This window comes from Oryzias latipes, chromosome 6 (genome assembly GCF_053564925.1).
Source record: "Oryzias latipes strain Hd-rR chromosome 6, Olatipes_Hd-rR_3.1".
Classification (NCBI taxonomy): Eukaryota; Metazoa; Chordata; class Actinopteri; order Beloniformes; family Adrianichthyidae; genus Oryzias; species Oryzias latipes.
In genome coordinates, this window is record NC_136242.1 from 858,058 (window position 1) to 878,446 (window position 20,389).

The window sequence follows — 20,389 nt, forward strand, 5'->3', positions numbered from 1 at the left end:
GTTGTTCAGCACTTTGGTGAACCTTGTTCTGTTTAAAGTGCTTTATAAATAAAGTTGAGTTGAGTTGAGTTGAGATTTTTGTGTTACAAGCCTCAAATCTCTTGTCTGTTTTGTTCAAACGGTAGTCATCAAATCAGAACTCACGGATAACTGATTAAAAGCATAGATCTACAGCTACCTGTAACCAAAAAAGAAAATGGCATTGTTTTGGTGCGTCTGACATTGACTGTGAACATCTTCACAGAGGGGCTGAAAAAGAAGAACAAAAAGAAAGGTTTACACTTCTGAAAAGGTAAGACTTAACTTTTCAACAGATCGGAAGAAAAGATGGTGTAGAACACACGGTTCAAACTCAAGGCCCGCGGGCAAAATGTGGCCCGCCATGTCATTTTTTATGGCATGCGAGAGCATAAAAGTTTTTAATTTCATGATATAAAAAAGTTTTATGGTTGATTTATGTGTAGGTGTTGTTGTAATTATTAAATGTTTGCAGGTCTTATGTGTGCAGACAGATTGTTGTTTCCTCTGTCATGGTGCCTCTGGCAGCTTACTCTCCCCTTCCCCTCTCTGCTCTGCTCTGCTGATTGGAACCAGCTGTGGTTACTCACCTCATCACGCTCCAGCCTTCATAAGGAGATCTAACCCCAGCATTCATCGCCAGCTTGTTACTCCTAATGGCGCTTATGTCCAAGTTTAGCTAAGTGTTCCTAGTTTCAACTTGTTACTTACCTCGCCTTGTCGCTCACACTCAGGTTCTTCACCACGAGTATCCACCTGGTTCCTCCTCTCCAAGAGCTCCTCGATCCATCCTGCTCCTTCCCCGACGATCCTGTCTCGCCACGCTCCGGTCTCGCTCACCCCTGTCTTGCCAAGACTCCGGCCAAGGATCAAGTCTGTCACAAACACCTTCGCCAACATCCAGATCCAGCGCAGACGTCAGGCCGTATCGGCAAGACTGCAAATTGCTACAAACCATCTTACGAACTTTCTCTACGCTACGTTCTGGAAGAGAAAATAAATTCATCAAACTACTTCCTAGTTTGAGTCTACTTCCGGGTTCCAGCGTCTGGGTCTGTCAGGTCATACACATCATGACATCCTCCTGACTGAAGTTATTCTTCATGTGGACCAGTGGTTGTCGCCATGGAAAAGTCAAATCTATCTCCAGCAGTATAAAAAATAAAAATGAAAAAAGGATAACATGAAGATTTGTAAAATGTTGACAATTTTCTACCTAATTAAATCAAGCTCCATAATCTCCATTTCTAAGTCTCCTCTTTCACTAAAAATAGCAAATGTTTATCATTTCAGAGAAGAGTGTTGTGTGAGAGAATTATTGCTCAAGGTTAGGCTTTGCTGTCTTTAATTCTCTTCATATACTGTTATTTCTGACTAACTCATTCCATTAATCAAGTCAAAGAGATCTAGAAGAAAAAGTCAAATTACTAAAATGTTCTTGAAACAGTTTTGTTCAAATCAGGAAGCTCATTGTTAAGCAGGGACTTTGCTCAATGGGTCACCCTTCTCATCTTTGTGTCAGAGCAAACACTTCTCACCTCGGAAAACGATTTCAATTGATCCTCTCACAAAGTGAATGAAACTCTGCTCAGCAGCCAGGCATGGCCCCACATAATCAGTCCGTTTCATCAGAACAGTTCAGAGACTGTCGCTGCTGCAGTGAAGCCCATATCAGGCCAGGAATGACTGAAGTGCAGCCCCCCTCCCCCATCAGTAGGCAGATATTGAGATGTGCGTTACACTGGCAGGCTGCATTGTCTCTAAAAAGGTAATAAAAGAATGCAACCTGTGAGTTGGTTTAAAAAGACTTTACAGCCCAAACTGACCAACTTTAAATTAGATGAAAGCAGAAACAGAGTCATAGAATTTGGACCAGACTGAAGTGAGGATGTTTGGTCGAAACGCCAAACACAACAAACCCTTTAACAACATGGTGGTGGAAGGGTACGGGACCGGGACTTGTGTGGCTCTCTGCAGACCCGACCCCCCGTCAAACCTTGAGATTAATCCAGATTTCAACAAAGAGACTGTTGGGGTTTTCAGATTGAGGCTGGCAGCCCTCTGGGTGAAGATGGTGAGAGGCTGAAACTCTAAAACTCCTCCACCCACCACAGGAGCTGAAGACATCCCTCGTATTAAATAAGTTCTAAAAGAAATTCAAAGCTTAATGTCTTTGATTTTATCTATAAGAAAAGTGGAAAAAAGCTCTTAGGTGAATCAGTTGTTTTTGATTTGGTTTATTTCCTGTAGGTGTGAACAGTTTGTTTTGTAAAATATTCATGAGGTCTGAACTTGACTTCTTTCTCCTCGTGTGCTTAAAGTTCTTTGGAAAAAGATTTTCATTTCTGCTGTCAGCGTCAAACTGTGCAGCTTTTTGAACAATAGTTGAAAACAATTGTTATTCAACACATGAGATTTAAAAAGAAAATGTTCCCCTCTGCTGAAATGATGGCATTCATTGTGATGGAGCCTAAAAATAACACCCTGATTCTGCTCACAATGACCCCAGACTGGGGGTTGAAAAGGGTTTAGCCCCAATACACGAAAGAGCCACATAGGAATCAGGTTTGTTTCAGTGCTTTCATGAAACAGGAGCACCGTTTTCACTTCACCTCAAAGTGTTGTGGACAAAGCTGCACAGCTTGGTGACGATTATCAGCGTGGGGAGGAAAACAGGGCGGCTGTTTAACCTCAGGGTAGCAGATTCCCTTCATTCCCATTCAGGAATAATGCTGGAGTTCTGTCAGTCGAACTCAGGGACGGTTTCGGGTATGAGAGAAATGAAGGGAAAACATGCACTTCACTTCTAAGTTCACCGCCAGAAAGAAACGTCATAAAACCAGGTCAAAAAATGAAGACAGTTGCCACAGTAAGTCCCTGAACGTCAGGTTATTGTAGGGTTTTTGTCATTCATCGTCTAATCCGTTTTGTCCCTTCAAGGGTCACCGGGCTGCTGGAGCCTATCCCAGCCACCTACAGACAAAGGCAGGGGACATCCTGGACAGGTCGCCAATCTGTCACAGGGCCACAATGACACACACATGCACACTCACATTCACACCTATGACAATTTAGAGTTACCAATTAACCAAGTTTTTGGACAGTGGGAAGAAGCCGGAGAAAACCCACGCATGCATGGGGAGAACATGCAAACTCCACACAGAAAGGTCCCCCATTGGGGTTCTTTTACAGGGGCCTTGAACCAGCCGCACTCTTGCTGTGGGGCAAGAGTGGTAACCACTGCACCACTGTTTGTGCCCGTTAAGAAAATCTGTATTAAAATGGTGAGTGATTGTGTCCACTTTGGTTTCCTCTCTACTTCTAATCATTTATTTACACGTGACTAGATAAATTGTATCCAAGAGGTTTTTGTAGACTGCGCGGCTGCATAGTGGTTAGTGCTCTTGCCTGGTTAAAATCCCATCTGGGTTCCTTCTGTGTGGAGTTTGCATGTTCTACTACTACTACTACTACTACTACTACTCTGCTTTTTGGTTTTCTTTGGGCATTCCTGTTTCCTCCCAAAGTCCAAAAATATGTTTCTTTCATGGTGACTCTGGCAGTCTCTCCTCCCTGGCAGTCTCTCCTCACCCTCCCCTCTCTCCTCTGCTCTGATGATTGGAACCAGCTGTGGACACTCACCTCATCTGCTCGTCGCCTTCTTAAGGAGATCCAGCCCCAGCATTCATCGCCAGTTCGCCCTTCACAGTGCTTAATCTGGTAACCTAGCCTATTCATGTTCTCAAGTCTCCTTGCAAATTACTTTGCTTTGCCTTGCTGTCTGGCTCTCAGGTATGTTTCCATGAGTGTCCACCTGTAACAATCCAATCCAAGAGCAACCGCTGCCAAGCCTCGCTTCCTGCCATGCTCCGCTACAGACACGCCACGACTCTTGCGTCGTTTCATATTCAGCCACTAAGAAACGTCCACTACAGCAGTGCTTCTCAATTATTTTTTGCCAGGCCCCCCCTAGTAAAAAAGAAAATGTTTCGCGCCCCCCCCTGACCCCCCCCATAACCCCCACCCCCCCATACACATACTCGCGCGGTGACAATATATTCGGTTAGTATCTATAAAATTTGTGTAAGTATACCTAAAATTGTATCTTTTAACATTAAAAAAAAAAATCTATATAAATCCACTTTCAACAAATATTGACTTTATTTTGCCACACAGAAACCCTGTTCTAGTCTAAAACAGAAAAGAAGCTTAAAATAAAAAATCTGTCATTCGTTATTCTAACTAGAAACATTTTGAACAACTGAACCACGACAAATACTGACACCAATTAAACCACAGTCAGACAAAGAAAACATTGATGGAAAATAAAGACACGTCATCAAAATGTCTACAATATTTCATAAAGAGTGACATTATTATGAGCTGAGGAATCTAAAGGCAGCAATGATCCTGGTGTTGGGCAACAGGCAGCTCTTGCAGTCCACGAGACCCGCTTGACCCGGCAGTCAGAGCCCACACAACCCCTCCCTTTCCGTCTCACTCACGCAGCCGCGTGTGACACGAGACAGGAGCAGCTCCTCGAACAGTGATTCAAAGGTTTCAGGCTGTTACAAACTCTGTGATAGAACAGATAATAGGAACGACTTGTGGCACAGATTTTTTACCAAGCACTGAGCCGCTTTCACCGCTGCCCCCACGTTAAATTTGCCCATCTTACCTGTGCATAAGACCGCCACCACCGCGCGCCCCCCCCCGGGCATCGCTTCGGGGCGCACCCCACTATTTGAGAAGCACTGCACTACAGCACTGCACTACAGCCAAATCCTGAACTCTAAAGACTCTATTACTTTTTCCATCTGGAAAAAATAAATCATTTTGTTCATCCCTACTACGACTGAGTTTTCTTCCGCGCTCCAGCATCTGGGTCTGCTATGTCATACATATCATGACAGTTTCATGGGTGTTCAAATGAGTGTGTGTGTGGTTGTGTGGACCTGTAACAAACTGGAATCCTGCCCAAGTGTATCCTTTGCCACACTGTAGATGAATTGGCTCTTGCGACCCCAGAAGGGAGTCAGTGAGTCCAGAAGATTGTTGGACGGATGAATGGAGGTTTTTATCTCACAGTTTAACTTGTCTAGAGCTTTCTATTTGCTTTCTTTAAATAAATAAGTCATAACGTAAACATGGTATTGTTAATATTTCTTTTAATGCCCCACAACATGTCACTTCTATAAACCTTATCAGACTGCACGTCATTGCACCTTTGATCTACAGATCAACATTTCTATGGGGGGGGGGGTCACCTTGGGTAGAGCTGCTTCCAGGTGTCTGTACCGCTGCAGCGTTCAGCTGCTTTCAAAGCTTTTCTCATTTTATTTCACACACTGTGTCGCAGATTTTCAGGGTCAATAAAGAATACAGTAGATCTCTAAATCTTCATTTTATTATCAGTTTTGTTTCTGTGAGTTTTTTTAAAAATAAAATTTGAGTTCTGAGTATAAAGATTTCAGCTATAATCTCACAACCAGAAGTTATTCATAAAACTAAAGCAGGTTATAGTTAAAATGTATTAAACATATTTTCTAATGTATATTTTCTAAAAAAATACTTTGAGAAAATATAGGATTAGCAAGAAGATTAAAATACATTGTACCCAATCAAAAATGGTTCTTCTGACCAATAGAATCAATGAGTAATATTTTATTATTTCTCTATAAAAGTCTATGGGATTTTGGTTTTCTAGTACCAGCAGGTACTTCCTGTTTGGAATGCCAGGGGGGAAGGGGTGCATGAGCCAGGCGATAATATACAGTCAATGAGCCAACAATCCTGCCATTTACCATCTCAACTGAAAGACTGCTTTAACTGCTCATCCAATCATTAATGGAAGCAGAAGCAGCACAGACAGACAGACAGGCAGACTGGCAGGCAGGCAGACAGGAAGACTGGCAGGCAGGCAGACAGACAGGCAGGTACGCAGACTGGCATGTAGGCAGACAGGCAGGCAGACTGGCAGGCAGGCAGACAGCACAGGCAGGCAGACAGGAAGGCAGGCAGACAGCACAGGCAGGCAGACAGGCAGACAGACAGGCAGACAGACAGGCAGGGAATCAGACAGACAGCACAGGCAGACATACAAGCAGGCAGGTAGGCAGACTGGCATGTAGGCAGGCAGGCAGACTGGCAGACAGAAAGGTAGACAGGCAGACAGACAGTCAGACAGCACAGGCAGACAGGCAGGCAGACAGACAGGCAGGGAAACAGACAGACAGCACAGGCAGACAGACAGCACTGGCATGCAGACAGCACAGGCAGGCATACAAGCAGGCAGACAGCACAGGCTGGCATGCACACAGGAAGACAGCACAGACAGACAGGCAGGCAGACAGACAGACAGACAGACAGCACAGGCAGGCAGGCAAACAGACAGACAGACAGCACAGACAGACAGCACAGGCAGATAGACAGACAGCACAGGCAGGCAGACAGACAGGCAGATAGACAGACAGCACAGGCAGACAGGAAGGCGGGCAGACAGCCAGGCAGACAGCACAGACAGACAGGCAGGCAAACAGACGGACAGCACAGGCAGGAAGACAAGCAGGCAGACAGGCAGGCAGACTGGCAGACCGGCAGACAGCCGGCCAGTTAGAAGAGATTGAAAGAAGCACAGAGCATATAACCTTAATATTTCAGATCTCATCCATTATTAATGTCTTTGCCACGGCGGGTGAATTTCTGAGAGCATGACTTGATTGGTGAGTTTTGGATTCTGTTTTTAGTCTGTGGGTTTATCTGTATAGGTGTGAGATACACATGTTGTGGCGTCAGCTGCCATAAAGGAAAAACATAAAAACAACTTTGCCCCTCTGTCCTTTTTTAAAACATCAAAGTATTTCTGATAAAAATTCTTGAGTTGATTACAGTGTCCAAAACATGCTAAAACTCCTAACAAGTGATTTTTGCTCACATTGACTTATTATAGAGGAAACCTTTCACCGAGACTAAATTCTACACAAATGGAATTTTTTTGCCAGTTTAATTTGCAGATTTGTTTAAACCTTTTTTTCATTATGAGTTCAAATGTGTGAAATGCTTAGACAATCAGCTTCACATATGTATAGAAATTACATGTGAATGATGCAGTTTATATGAATGAGTTGGGTTTGTAGAAGGAACCAGAATCTGTAAAAACTACAAAAAAAGAAAGCAAGTGGAAAACGTGCAGAAAGAAACTAGAGAAGGAATCTTTTGAAAGTAAGCAACAGTATCTACTATCTTCATTGTTGAATGATTGACAGTTTATTAAATGTTACTTTGTGTGCTAAAAAACAAAAAAGTTGGGAAATTTATTCAAAAGGGAAATTCATGAATCCTGCGTTTATTTGTGAGGTTGATCCGCCTGCAGCGATGTGGACTGTTTTTTTTTTTTTTTTTTAATAGAAATTCCAGGTTTTTTTAAAGCTAATCAGATTTTAATGCTAATCAGATGGACTTGTATGGGTTCAGCAAGTTTTTGGGTTTATCATACAGTAGAGGAGTGGCCAGATCTTAAGGTGAACGCTGGTGTCTTGCAGTTCCTTGAGGCTCTTTTGGGCACCTTTAGGGATAGCAAGAAAATGGAATGTACCATTGCTGTGCGCGTGGTAAGTGTATGGTGAAGTATTCGTATGGATAATCTAAGTTACACGCACTTATGATGTATGGGTGATGCTGTCATACAGTGTCCTTATGCCACATTCGAGTCCTTAGTAAGGTGGCTCCTTACTGACTGCGCAAATGCTACATGTGATACGTGAGTGCCTGTAGGATGCTCGTAGAATCTACACACTGATAGTCTTACTGTAGATGACAGAGGGTTCATGTCTTCAGGATCTGATGCAGATGACTTTTCTCATGGTTTCCAAAGGTCAGTTTTCTCTGAAATTTACTTTTGAGGGAAACGTTACCAAAGATGTCACACTGGAAGGCAGATATAGGTAGTTTCCTCCAGCCCAAAACACAGACGGATGCCTTGATGACCACGAGAGCTGGTTCAAACTTGAACCACGAATGAACCCCAACAATGGTAGGAAGCCCTCTAAGAAGGGCCCAACGGACCCCAGTGACGTCTTAGTTTTCAGTTTGATGTTTTGTGTTTTCTGCCTGCAGCTTCTCCTGACACTTTCTATCTGTGGCCCTTTGATAAGCCAGCTTTGAGCTTCACAGCTGATGAAGAAGCTGCTAGAGATCCAGTACAGTTCAGGGGCTCACACTGATTCCAGCTGCATGGGACGATGAAGCTCACCAAGAAATGTTTCTCTGTGGCTACAGGACAAAACGAAAGAGGTCTGTTTGAATGTTGATGGAAGAAGGTAAAGGAAATATTTTTACTTTTAAAGAAAATTTCTGCTTATATTTTTCTGTTTACTAGGATAAGTCTGTTCTATTGGCACAGAGTTAAAAATAGCAAAAAACGAAAACTGTGGTCATGAGATTGTCTAACTATTGTGCTACCCTAGGCACTTTAACGTTGGGAGTTAGGTCAGCTAGACCCACTAGACAGTGCTCTGAACCTTTTTTCTTCGATGATTTGTGATCTTCGCTGGTGTCCATGGATTACATGAAATCTTTCCACCTTTATCCACCTTTGTCATGGTAGAGAACACGTCAATGTAAGGGTGGGGTCATCTAAGATAGCACAATGGTTAAGAAGGATCTCTGTTATCTAAATGACAATCTATTGTCATCAAGTGTATGTTCATCCTGGTAATATATATTTAGAGCTTAAATTCCCTCAAACACATAATGGGAGAGTCGTGTTTGTGATTTTTTCTTTTACCACTGTAAGGGTTTATAGACTAAAACAAAGTACAAGATTGACAGGACTGAGAAAATGTACACGTATCTGGAAAACGTGGTGAGCATACTGACACATAACCAATCCACAAATCAAACTGTACTATATTATATAGATGTTACGATTGGCTCTGGACCGTAACAAATAAGAGGAGAGACGAAGCCAGTTTTAGCGCTCGAAGTACTTTAATATAAAGAATAACAAACTAACACAAAGTGTGAAGATGTTGTGTTGCATGTGTGTTTAGGAATGTACGTTTGTAAATGGAGCAAACAAACAGAGGCCAAACAGATGAGTGATGCAGGGGAGTAGAGAAGCTGCAGAGCTGAAGCAGCAGATCATGGGATGGCAAAAAGCCACAAGAAAGAGTCATACCAAGAGCTCCAACAGCGGATCTTTGATCGCCGTTCTCTGTTTTCCAAACACCTGCACCTGTACAGGAGGAGGATAAAAAGGGCAGGCACCAGAAACACACCGACACGACCCAGGGCCGTGACAATCTACCAGCAGTATCACAATATTCTGTCCCACGCATTCTAATGACTTCCTCCTGCTGATTCCTGCCTCTCCACTGTCTCTGCTTTTATAGCTTTCATTTCATGTAGCTGACAGGATTTTTCCACAGGGAGTCAGATTTCAGGAAGATCTAGATCAGGCGCCGGCCAACTACCTGCTCCTCCGAAAAATCCATCCATTTTCGGAACCTGCTGAAATCCTTTCAAGGTCGCAGGTTGCTGGAGCCACTCATTCACACACACACTCACACTTAGGGGTAATTTAGAGATCCCAATGAACACATGAAGGATATTTTTGGACTGTGGGAAGAAAACCAGAGGGGAAAAAAACTACATATGCTTGAGGAGAACATGCAGACTCCATACAGAACCCGGCTGCGATTTGAACCAGGACCTGAGGCAAGAGTGTTAACCATTTCACCACCAGGCAGCCTCTGAAGAAAATCTTGAATAAGTGACAAGCAGCACTGCTGGAGTACAAAACAAATTTTTTCCAAAAGAAGACATTTCACCAGAAGATGGCAGCAGCACTGGGGTCACTGTCCCGCCACTGCTCCACCAAACAGGTTGTTTTGTTTTGCCTGTGCAACAGAGCAGCGTTTCTATGCAGCAAAAAAAAAATAACAAATGCACACATTAAATGTTTTAGGTTCTGTCACCATGCCTGGTCTCCTGAATTTTAGGATAAGACCCAAATTTCAAAAATAAAATCGGTATATTTAACAGTAAAAAAACGTAAAACCACGACAGGAAAACCTAGTAAACTATAAAACTGTTTTAAATTGTTATTTTGACTTAAAGTTCCTGTTAATCAGTTCACTGATAAAAAATTTTAATTAGTACACTCATTCTTTTGAAAAAATACATAATCGTACTGTTATTTTAACGGAAATTTTCCATAATGCTTAAAACAGTCAAACACTGTTATTTTTTACAACTTTTTACTGACAAAACCACAGATTTTTATGCTTTAGTAAATACAATTTTATGTGTTAATTTTAGGGTGAAATATTGATTTGTTTGCAAGTAAAAACTTTTTTTTCTGATGTGAAATATTGAGTGGATGACAGTTTTTTAATCGTGAAATCAACAACAAAATTACATTCTTACCGTAAAAATGAAAAAATGTTTACCGTAATTTTTACGGTACTTTTCTGGCAACCACAGCTGCCGGCGTTTTACCGTAAAAACTAATTTTTTTTACAGTGTACACCATTAGTTCCCGACAACTTCCACATGGGTTTCAGATTTGTTATTTAAAAATGTTACATTTACAGTAGCTTTTGTTTCAGAGGCACACGAATTCTTCCAAACATTTAGCTTCGTTTGTTCTACTTTTGATGTTTCTCACTAATATTAAAAATTAATCTGCGTCCAGAAACAACAAAGATTAAAAAAAGGGTCTTAGGGTGCAGTCAGACTGGACACATTTGGTTCGGTTAAAGTGAACGAGAGTTTGTGTCCTCCAATAATCCGGAACAAATTTTCAGTCTGAATCCACCCATCCTGGTCCGGGAACAGGAACCGCTCTCTGACCCATCTTTGGAGGTGGTCTTGGTTTGTTTCCAATTGGACTGAGCCTCGGTTCGCTCAGAGATTCCTCTGTCTGAATACAATCGGAGCGGAACAACTGAACCAAAAGGGCTGACGTAAACAGAGTAGGAATGTAGCAACAAACGAGCAGCCGACAAATATAAAACATCGGTTGCCCTTTAGTAAACGTTTAGTTAAACTTACCTGAAAATGCTTCTACAGGCGTTTTTGTGTCTCGTTATGCGCTGAGTGCTACTGTGACGCCATCCTAAAAGCTACCTTGTAGTTCCTTACAAATTCCATTAAAACAATGCCACCACAATGATGAGACTCACTGAAATGTGGTCGGATTCATTCAGACTCATCAAAACCATTTTTAACGAGATGTTCATTGCTTCTCATGGTTTTTCTGGTATATGTCACAAACACTTATGAGTGTACCTTAGCTGTCTTCTTGCCAGTAACCGCCCTGTGCACGCCTCCACCGGACCAAAAAAGTGAGTAAAAAGTGTTGAGCCTGACGTTGATACAGACGTTTAAAACTTTAAAAAGTTTGGACCCACTGATCTGTAAGTGTAGATCATTGTCATTTCAAACAGTTTTCTCGTTCCTCACAAGTGTTTTTTTTTTTATATAGTTGCTGCTGTCTGTCAGTGATGTACAAAATATGTGTGGCAGTTTTGTTCAGGTAATTCTTTTGGGTTTTTTCTTTTTGTGATTCCTGGTGTTTTATATGGTTTTCTGCTTCTTAACGCTCTATAATGCTGTCAGCCTTTGATATTAAACGTTCATCTCCTTCAGGACAGGAGGTTACTACCCTACACTCTTCCGGAACTAAAATCTTCAGTAAACTTTCAGCTATAAAGATCCTTCAGCCTTTGAGTCATTCAGCAGACTTTTGGCTCCTTCATTTCTTCAACTCTTTCACACTTTAGCTAAATATTTCACAGATAAGTTTTCACTCATTTAAACTTTTATTTAGTGATATTTTTTGACAAAAAAGTCTCAGGTTTTTCTTTTTTACACATTTATTGATTTTTGGGAGTTTTCAGCCCATGGTTTAATTCTAAAGTATTAAAGTTACTCAGCTAACTAAGCATTTACCTTTGCTTCATTGAAGGTTGCTGCATTCAAAGCAGCTAAAACTGATCTAGGAGCATTCCTCCCGTGATGAAATGCAGCCTATTAAACAGCAGATTATTAATAGAATAAAGTTTTCACACCTTTAGATGAAATCATCCAAGTTTGTTTCCAACACACTCTCTGACAGATGTGCATGCGCTCTCCATCATCTCCACCAGTTAGGTTTTAAGTGGTTTCCTCACTTTTGTCTCCTGGTGATAATCTGCTCCATCCTCCGTGTGCTGTCATGCATCCACGCCCCTCCCACCCCCTCCAGCTGGAGTCATCAAACCCCGCCCTCTGCTCCCTCATTGGTCTGCAGGAGTGCAGCGGGGGCGGGTAGGTACCGTGCGTTTCCCCTCTTTTTGCAGCGGCTGAGCTCAGCTGACTCCCCAGCTGCTCCGCGGGACTCCGGAGTCAGGATCTGTCATCACGGCGGACGCGGGGATCCCCCACAAGGAGCACAGAGCGCAGGAGTAGGCTGACCGCGCGTCCGCGTCTCCATCCTCCGCAGGCGACGGGCTGGAGCAGCCCGCGGAAGGATGCAGCGATGCTGTGCACTAGGAGAACTAAAACTTTGGTGTCGACGTGCGTGATCTTGAGCGGCATGACCAACATCTTATGTCTCCTTTACGTCGGCTGGATCACCAACTATGTGGCCAACAGTCCGAAAGTGGCGGAGAGCGGCGGCGGGGAAAAGGCGGGCCGAAAGTTGGAGGAGGACAGCAAAGGAGAGACCCTGAGGATTATCCAGAGGCTGGACCGGCTGGAGAGCGTCGTGAACGAACACATCAAAGGTCAGCATAGTGCGCGCGCGCCGTTGTTTGTGAGTCTGGAAAGCAGCATCAGTCACGCAGATGTGCGGGAGGAGCACAATAAGCGATTCCCACACCTGTGCTCACCTGTTTTGTTGAAGTTGCAGCAGACAGGCAGATGTTTCCCTCCGGAGTCAAACAGCTGCTCCATCTCCTCCTTTGCTCCTGCAGCTCCTCTCTTCATCTCAACTCTGACAGAGAGAAAAGAGGCTGCAGGCGGCAAACATCATCATAATATGAATTGAGGGTTATCAAAGGCTGATTGATGCAGATGTTGGATCTTCAGTTGTGTGATCTTCTTTACTTTCTTTTCCACAGCATTTCACAGTTTTATGTTACAGAATCAGGCAACCTCCCTGATCTGCACAAAAGTCAGAAAAGGTTTTTTCTTCACAGCAGATGAAAAAAAGTTTTATTCCTGTAGGAAGCATCAGCTGGAGGCTTTGTGGCTGCAGGGTGCTTTGTCTCTGCCTGACTTGTTCCTGCCAAACGAGGAGCTAAGGAGGATGATCTGCCCTCGTTTGCATGTGTTTGTAGCTCACAGCTGCAGAACTTCGCTTGTCTCTCTGACAGTGAGTGGCAGCTTGTTGCAGCTTCACTTCAGTGACAATGCAGAACTTTCCTGAAACTGGAGTGAGAATGTCAGAGCAGAAAATGGATGACAGGGTTCAGGCAAGAAAAAAGCTGCAGGGAAATTCATTTTCTTCTGATCCTCCTTTGGAGGAAGTCGATGTGTTTACAGGACAAAAGATTTTCCTCTTCTCAGACATGAGTGGAAAGCAGCTCATTGATTGCTTTCTAATTTATTCATCCTGCAACACAGTGATTTGAGTCTAGAAGGAGCTGAGCATCAGGCCCATTGACACTCTGCGTCCTACTTTAAGGAACTATTTGTGTTTGCATTATGGCCATGCGTGCAGTTCACTCAGCCCAACTACTGGTGTCGATGCAGAAATCAGATCAGGGGCCTCATTTATAAAATTTTGCGTAGGATTTGCGTCAGAAGTGGTGTACGGATGAAACATAGGACGTGCGTACGCACAGAAATATTCGGATTTCTAAAACCGTGCGCACGCACATCCTAGGGCTTTTTCCCTTAATAAATCACAATCAATTCTAAATGTAGCACAGCTTTTGCGGCTTCATGACACGCCCATAGTTGCCCATAAATAGTCCGTGAAACGCCCACAAGTTAATATTCATTGATTAAGAAATCATGGCAAACACAGAGAGGAAATCAAAAAAACGTAACTTGAAATATCTTTATTTGTCATTGTACATGTACAACGAAATTACAGGAAGTAGAAGTTATCGTTGGTGAGGTGGAAAAGAGGAGAAAAATGTTGTTTGGAGGGCACAGTGTGGGCATTACTAATGCCAAAAAGGCACTTGAGTGGCAAACGGTGGCAGACGCCGTAAATGCTGTAGCCTCACAACCTCGGACCGTGGCCGAAATAAAAAAGAAATGGTCGGACATCAAAGTCGAGGCAAAAAAACATCTAGCGCTCCATCGCCAGAGTGTCTCTGCCACGGGTGGGGGAAAGGGGACACCGGAGCTGACCCCTCTTGATGAGAGACTGGCGGCAATAATTGGGGAATCCCTTTTAAGTGGAGTGGTGACTGAGGCGCAGGTGGAACACCGACGCGCCAGATGCACCGGGTGACACCCCCCCAAAAGCCAGCAGAGGTCCAACAGGACGGCTCGAGGAAGTCAGAACCGGCTCAATAAGCCACTCGTCCTCGTTTGCCAGCAAGTCTTCTTGCTGTCTAAAGATGCGTTCACTCTGAATTCTTCCATTTGCCACATCTTCTAAGAGTGCAAGATCAGCCATTGTGCGTCATTATGCATTGTGATGGGGCATTTTATTTCCATCCATTTAATTGCATCTGACAAGCTGCAGATGTCGGTAATAATCCACGTGGAAATGGGAAATTGATCAGCGCAAATGTAATTTCCTGTTGCTTTCTGAATGGTTGAGATATACGCCATACATTGTTTTATCAAAAATAAAACAAACTAAAGGCATATGCATGAATACCATAATTCCGTAGCTTATGAAGAAATGTTTTACTATGAAAACAACTTTCCCCAGTGGACAATTAATATATCTATCTGTCTGTCTGTCCGTCCGTCCGTCCGTCCGTCTAATTGCACCTATATCTGCTCCGCCAGACGGACACATTGATGAGAATATCAGTTTTGTACATTATTTCGTTCTGTTAACTACATTATTTATGAGGATGAATTGCATTGCAGAACATATTTCACTTTTCTTTTTGCAAATAAGTGTTCATTTGAATTTCTGTTGTAATTTTCATTTGATTTTTTTGTTTGTTTGACTGCTGATCGATCAAACGGGTGTTCGTGTAGGCTGTTAATTGTAAGACTTGCTTTGTGAAGTCTTCATGTTATTTATGAGAGGCAGTATTGTCATTGTCACTTTCACGTGTTTCTTCCATCTGCCGACGGTGTCGACGTTTCTCATTTCACCCGTTTTTGTGCGTACGCCTGGGTCAGAGCTTGCGTGAAGGACCGCACATTTTCCCGTCAAGTTTGCTTTTTATAAATATCAATTATTGCGAGTGGCGTACGCCTTCTTTTGTGCGTACGCAACGTTTATAAATGAGGCCCCAGGTCAGTTGCCAATCAGGGCCATCTGGGTCACACTGATCATGGACAAGGTTCTGCAGACGTTTTCACAGAGACAAAGAACAGGCAATGATGATGTTTGATGTGAGGGGTTAAATGTGAGGTGGCTCATAGATTAAATGTTGCAATGAAAGTAAAACAACAGTAATTACCCCGCCCCTTTACATGAAGGAAAGAGGCAACGATCGACATTTCTTCATACAAACTAAAGTAGACCAAAGTGCTGTAAAACCTAACAAAGTGCAGAAGAATTTGGCTAAAATGAACTGGAATGAACACAAATTGAAGACCCACTACAATGTTCAGGTGTTTTATCTCGTTCTTGTAGCTTTTTTCTGATGCTAGAGAGCATATATAAAGAAAATTATGCTTAAAAATGCATTTCTGAGTATTTCTTTTTTGAAATAGTTGTGAAGACGAAAAAACTTGTAGTTGTGACGTAAGTGCTACAGTCGATAGGCCACAAGCGTCATTTTGATGCATCCACGTGCAGACTATCAGATCTGTGTACATCTGAATGGCTGGACAGCTCCCCTGTTGGGTTGGGGTCGCGAGGGTCTGTAAGCTAGTGGGAGAGTATACAAATGGATGATGATGAGTCCCATCCACGACTCAGAGGTGAATGTCTGATGAACTCCTGCTGCTCTGCAGAAACTATGTCCTAGAAATCCACACGTGATTTTTGATTTTGGGTAAAAACAGGGGTGAAAGTAGATTTTTGTTTATGTACTTTGACAAATTACGTCAACTTACATTTTTTTAATAACAATAAATGCATATTGGGGTGTAATGATTGGTCAAAGAATCGATTTATTCAACCAAATTGATATATCTGATGCAAGTTGTTAATTGAGTCAAATCAAACAATACCATTATGAAATCATTTCACAATGAAATAAATCAATCATAATTGATATTGGAAAATACCATGTGGATTGAGGCACCGTAGGTTTATTTTACTATAACGTAAAAACAACTAAGTACCATCACAGCAGACACACATGTGATGTCATCAAAAACGGATCAGCCTATCATTCAGGTCCAATGTGTGGAAACACTTTGAATTTAGCAAAGACATGTGACTAATTTACACTTGATAATCTTGAATGAAATCCAAGGAATCTGGAAGCTTCACTGTATTTCTCCCCAAGTCACACTGGTGGAAGTTTTGGTTAAAGATGTACTGAATCAATTTTAGGTCAGAGAATCTGATCTTTGAAAATGAACCAAAATCCACTATGAACCATGTTGGCAACCACAAATAATGAACTGTTCAAGAGAATCATTTCACCACTAATATAAATAAATGCATTTGAGAATAAATCTTGACTGTACATAAAAATGTAGATGGGACTTTGTGGAAAAAATTATTTTAATTGATTATTGTACTAAAGAACTTGATAAATGCAGAGAATGCACCTCCTTTCTGATTTTCTTCTCTTTTAATTTTAGCTTGCACATCTTCATCCTCGCTTGCAGTCTTCCTCTTGAACAATCTTCCCTGCATTGTTCTTTTTTTTTAATAACTTTTTTTTTAAATTGATTTCTTTGCTGCATGTTTCACCTTTGCCATTGCATTAGGTTTTATCTTGAACTATCAATCACAATAGTGTTCAGAAATGAATAACGTATTGTTTTTCAGCTGCTTTTGTACGTGTGTTAAAGCAGCAAAGAGCGGCCACACAGCTGATCTTCCAGTCGGTGCGGCGTACCTCCGCCTGGTTTTATACCCACACGCAGTACCGGACTGTACTGGCTTACTTTCAGCCCCGGCTATAAATAGTGTAATCATGAAAAGACCACTGGGAACATTTTTACAACAGATCAAAAGATGATTAGAATGGGATTTTAAAGCTGAAAGTTAAAACAAGCATCAACCCCCAAGAATGTCAGGGAATGGAGTTTTAAGATCCAAAATGCAGGAGGACGAGTTGGCGGCAGAAACTTTACTTAGCAAAACAAAAGGGGTTGATAAAAAAAACAGAAAACCAGATAACTAAAAGACAAGAACGGACTATTCTGAAGACAGGATGACAATCAAAAGAAAGCAGGTGAAGATGTGACAAGGACAAAACACTGAAAACAAAAGGAAATAACAGAGAGGGTCCGGCCTCGAAGAACAGCAGAAGGTCCATCAAAAAGCGCAAACGCATAAACTCAGCTCCAGTGAGAGCTTCTAACTTTGACAGACGCCTGCCAGCATCAGTGTTCTCTAATGCAGCACTTCACTTCAGCCTGGTCTGAGTGCAGAGATGTTCTGATAAAAGCACTCTTCATTAGCATGGAGAATGGCAGACTGATGGTGTGCTGAACTGGGAGAATCTGCATAGGCTGCAGGGTTATAGCCGCTGAGTAAAATGTAGCTTCAGGAGTGTTCGCCACACTCCGCCCGCCTCTAGAAGCTGGTGCCAGACTAGGTTATCAGCTGGGGGCTGATGTGTTTATGTGTTTATGCTTTGTTAGTAATACAGAAAGACTGGTCTGTAGAGTTGATACGTTTGAATTAGGATAATGCAATATAATGGATGGGGTAGAAAAAAATGTCATAGTTGTTTTGACAGTTCTGATGTTTTTTTTGAAAATGCAGCTAAAACCTTACTTTTCTATTTTTGTGTACAATTGAGGTTGAGTTACAGAATAATTCAGGATTTGTTGTTATTTTAAGAAAGTAAAATAGTTTTAACAGAAATATTCATTTTCTGTGGGTTGGGTTCCTTGATGACATACTGACATCCTTTTTATTATTCTCAATTTTTACCTATGACAGTTTACATATGACAGTTGCAGTGAAAAACATGTTTTTCAGCTCCGCTGAGACTATCTATCAATGCTTTTCTGTGTAGGAGCCGGTAAAGTATGTGATTGTGTGTTGAACTCTGTTGTTGTTCTGGTAGTTTTCCCATTTCAGAAGCCTGCAGCAGGAGGCGATGTTCTCAGGGAAACGGAGAGAACACTGACATTCTAAATGAACAGGTGCAGGAATAAGATTTGGTGCAAAGGCAACGATGCTGGTTTTGTGTTTGAATGTTTTAATGACTCTTCTTTATGAAGGTGTTTTTCACACATGTGGTGTTGAGCAGGTCTGGTGGGCGGCTAGAGTCTTCATCCTGGAGATCTTTTCTCTGGGAGAGATTCTGTATTTTTGCAGCGTGTCAGCATTGGCAAAGGTCAAAATGATTTGCTCTGACAATCAGCTTGTTTTTTTGAAGATCTTATTTGGATCAGGCAATCTTTATTTTGCTGCATTTGAACATTTCATAACACTTCTGGTGCTGTGAGCTTGCAAGCGTAAAAACCTTTCTTGTGGCACCTGTGCTGGAGCACCTAAAAGGTACCCGTTTTGAGAGTTGTCTGTCTCTGGTCCCACCTGCATTCTTGTGTACCCTCTTTAGGACCATATGTGTAGAGGGTACTTTATTTAGAACTATTAGGCAGACATCATTAATATGGCAGCACTTCAGCCCAGGTGCTTTAAGGAAGCTGCAGTACAGAACTAAAAGTGATGCAGTGAGGAGCTTTTTGGAAAACTGTTTACTGGTTGACAAAATAAACTAGAGCCGCATTTTCTGAATAATGACCCAAAAAAAAACATCATAAATTATTCCTTAAAATAGTGTGTGTGTTGTTGAGACAAAACTGAACCTTTCTGGAAGGTCTTCATCTGGATCAGCCTGTGGCTAACTAAAATTCATACCGGCAGTCAAACACAGTGGTGGTAGTATATTGATGTGGTGTTGCATTACGGCTTCAGAGACTTTCTGGAACTAGTTTCAAAATTTTTACTGCCAACACTGACCCACCATCTACTCTTGACTTCTGAAGCAAGAGCTCTTTGCTTTTCAGCAGCAGATCCGTCAACCATGTCTGAGGTTCTGTTTCGTGACTTTAAACTTTGTGCTGTAAAGCCTTTTAATGTGTTTCTACTCAAACATTAATGCATACTGTAGAGAGAAACTAAATTCTTTTACAGATCTGAGGGGACGATTACCACAAACACTCATAGTTTTTGCTTAAAGGATATAAATCGTTATAACTCAGGGCAGTGAAACTGTACATAAATTTTTTTATTTAACGCATGAACCCATTATAGAAAAATAGTCGTATCCTTCTATTGTAGTTTAGTTTTACACTATTTTTTGTTGACAACAATGAAACGAAGAGCTAAATAGTCATGAAAGGACAGTTTCACAGCGCTGAAACTCAAGAAGTCGCCCCAGGTTGGATGTTGGGGATATGATGTTGCAAAGCTTTAAATAGACCCTCCCATCAATCGCTGCATGTTCTTGATGAACATTAATGCATTTCTGGATGGAAATAAATGTGGTGACATTGCATGAGCTTACTAAGATGATGCCACAGTGAATGCACACACACAAGCTAAAGGCTTTCCAAGAAAATGCTGTTGTGACTTATTTTTGGCCAGGCAGTGCACCCTGATTTAATGGCATCAATATTTGTCTTGGCAGCATTTGTTAGGCTGTCTAATTTGGTTATAGATTTAAAATGAGGCTGGAAGGTCACTTTTAAAAAAAGAACAGTGGGCAGAGTTTTGGGGGTAATAAGTGGAGTCTAAGTAAGCCTCTTCCAAATATATCTAAAAAGGCTTGAGTAGCATTTTATTTAAGTTTTTATATGTTTTTTTTTCTAGAACGTTGAGTTTGGAGTCAGCAGGTAACCATATTCTTCTGGTTCCGGGTTACGGGCAGGCCGCGTGGCGTGTCTCTCTGCGGATACAACTATCTTCAAATTACTTAAAAAGTTGATTTTCTCCAAAAAAGAGAGCTGACCATGGCCCCTAAGAAAACCCAGGAATACGAAGACCTCAAAAAGACTCTTGATGGTATTCAAGCTACGATGAAAAGCTTTATTGATCAGGTGTCGGCTAAGCTAACGCCACTTTTGGAAATGATGGAAGAGTTCCGAAGATTTCGGG

At 42.0% G+C, this 20,389-nt stretch overlaps 1 protein-coding gene and 1 long non-coding RNA gene across 3 annotated transcripts in view; one reads left to right on the top strand and one right to left on the bottom strand.

The window, feature by feature from the left end:
• Nucleotides 1-13,297, bottom strand: part of LOC144992368 (uncharacterized) — a 31,315-nt gene extending 18,018 nt beyond the window's left edge. The window contains exon 1 of the long non-coding RNA XR_013656254.1: nucleotides 12,894-13,297. This is a non-coding gene — a long non-coding RNA (uncharacterized LOC144992368). The remainder of the gene's footprint in view (nucleotides 1-12,893) is intronic.
• Nucleotides 12,294-20,389, top strand: part of galnt18a (UDP-N-acetyl-alpha-D-galactosamine:polypeptide N-acetylgalactosaminyltransferase 18a) — a 267,871-nt gene continuing 259,775 nt past the window's right edge. For both annotated transcript variants that reach the window (XM_023955406.2, XM_023955408.2), the window contains exon 1: nucleotides 12,294-12,788. In XM_023955406.2, the coding sequence (XP_023811174.1) occupies nucleotides 12,542-12,788 (247 nt within the window). In that variant the 5' untranslated portion in view covers nucleotides 12,294-12,541. The remainder of the gene's footprint in view (nucleotides 12,789-20,389) is intronic.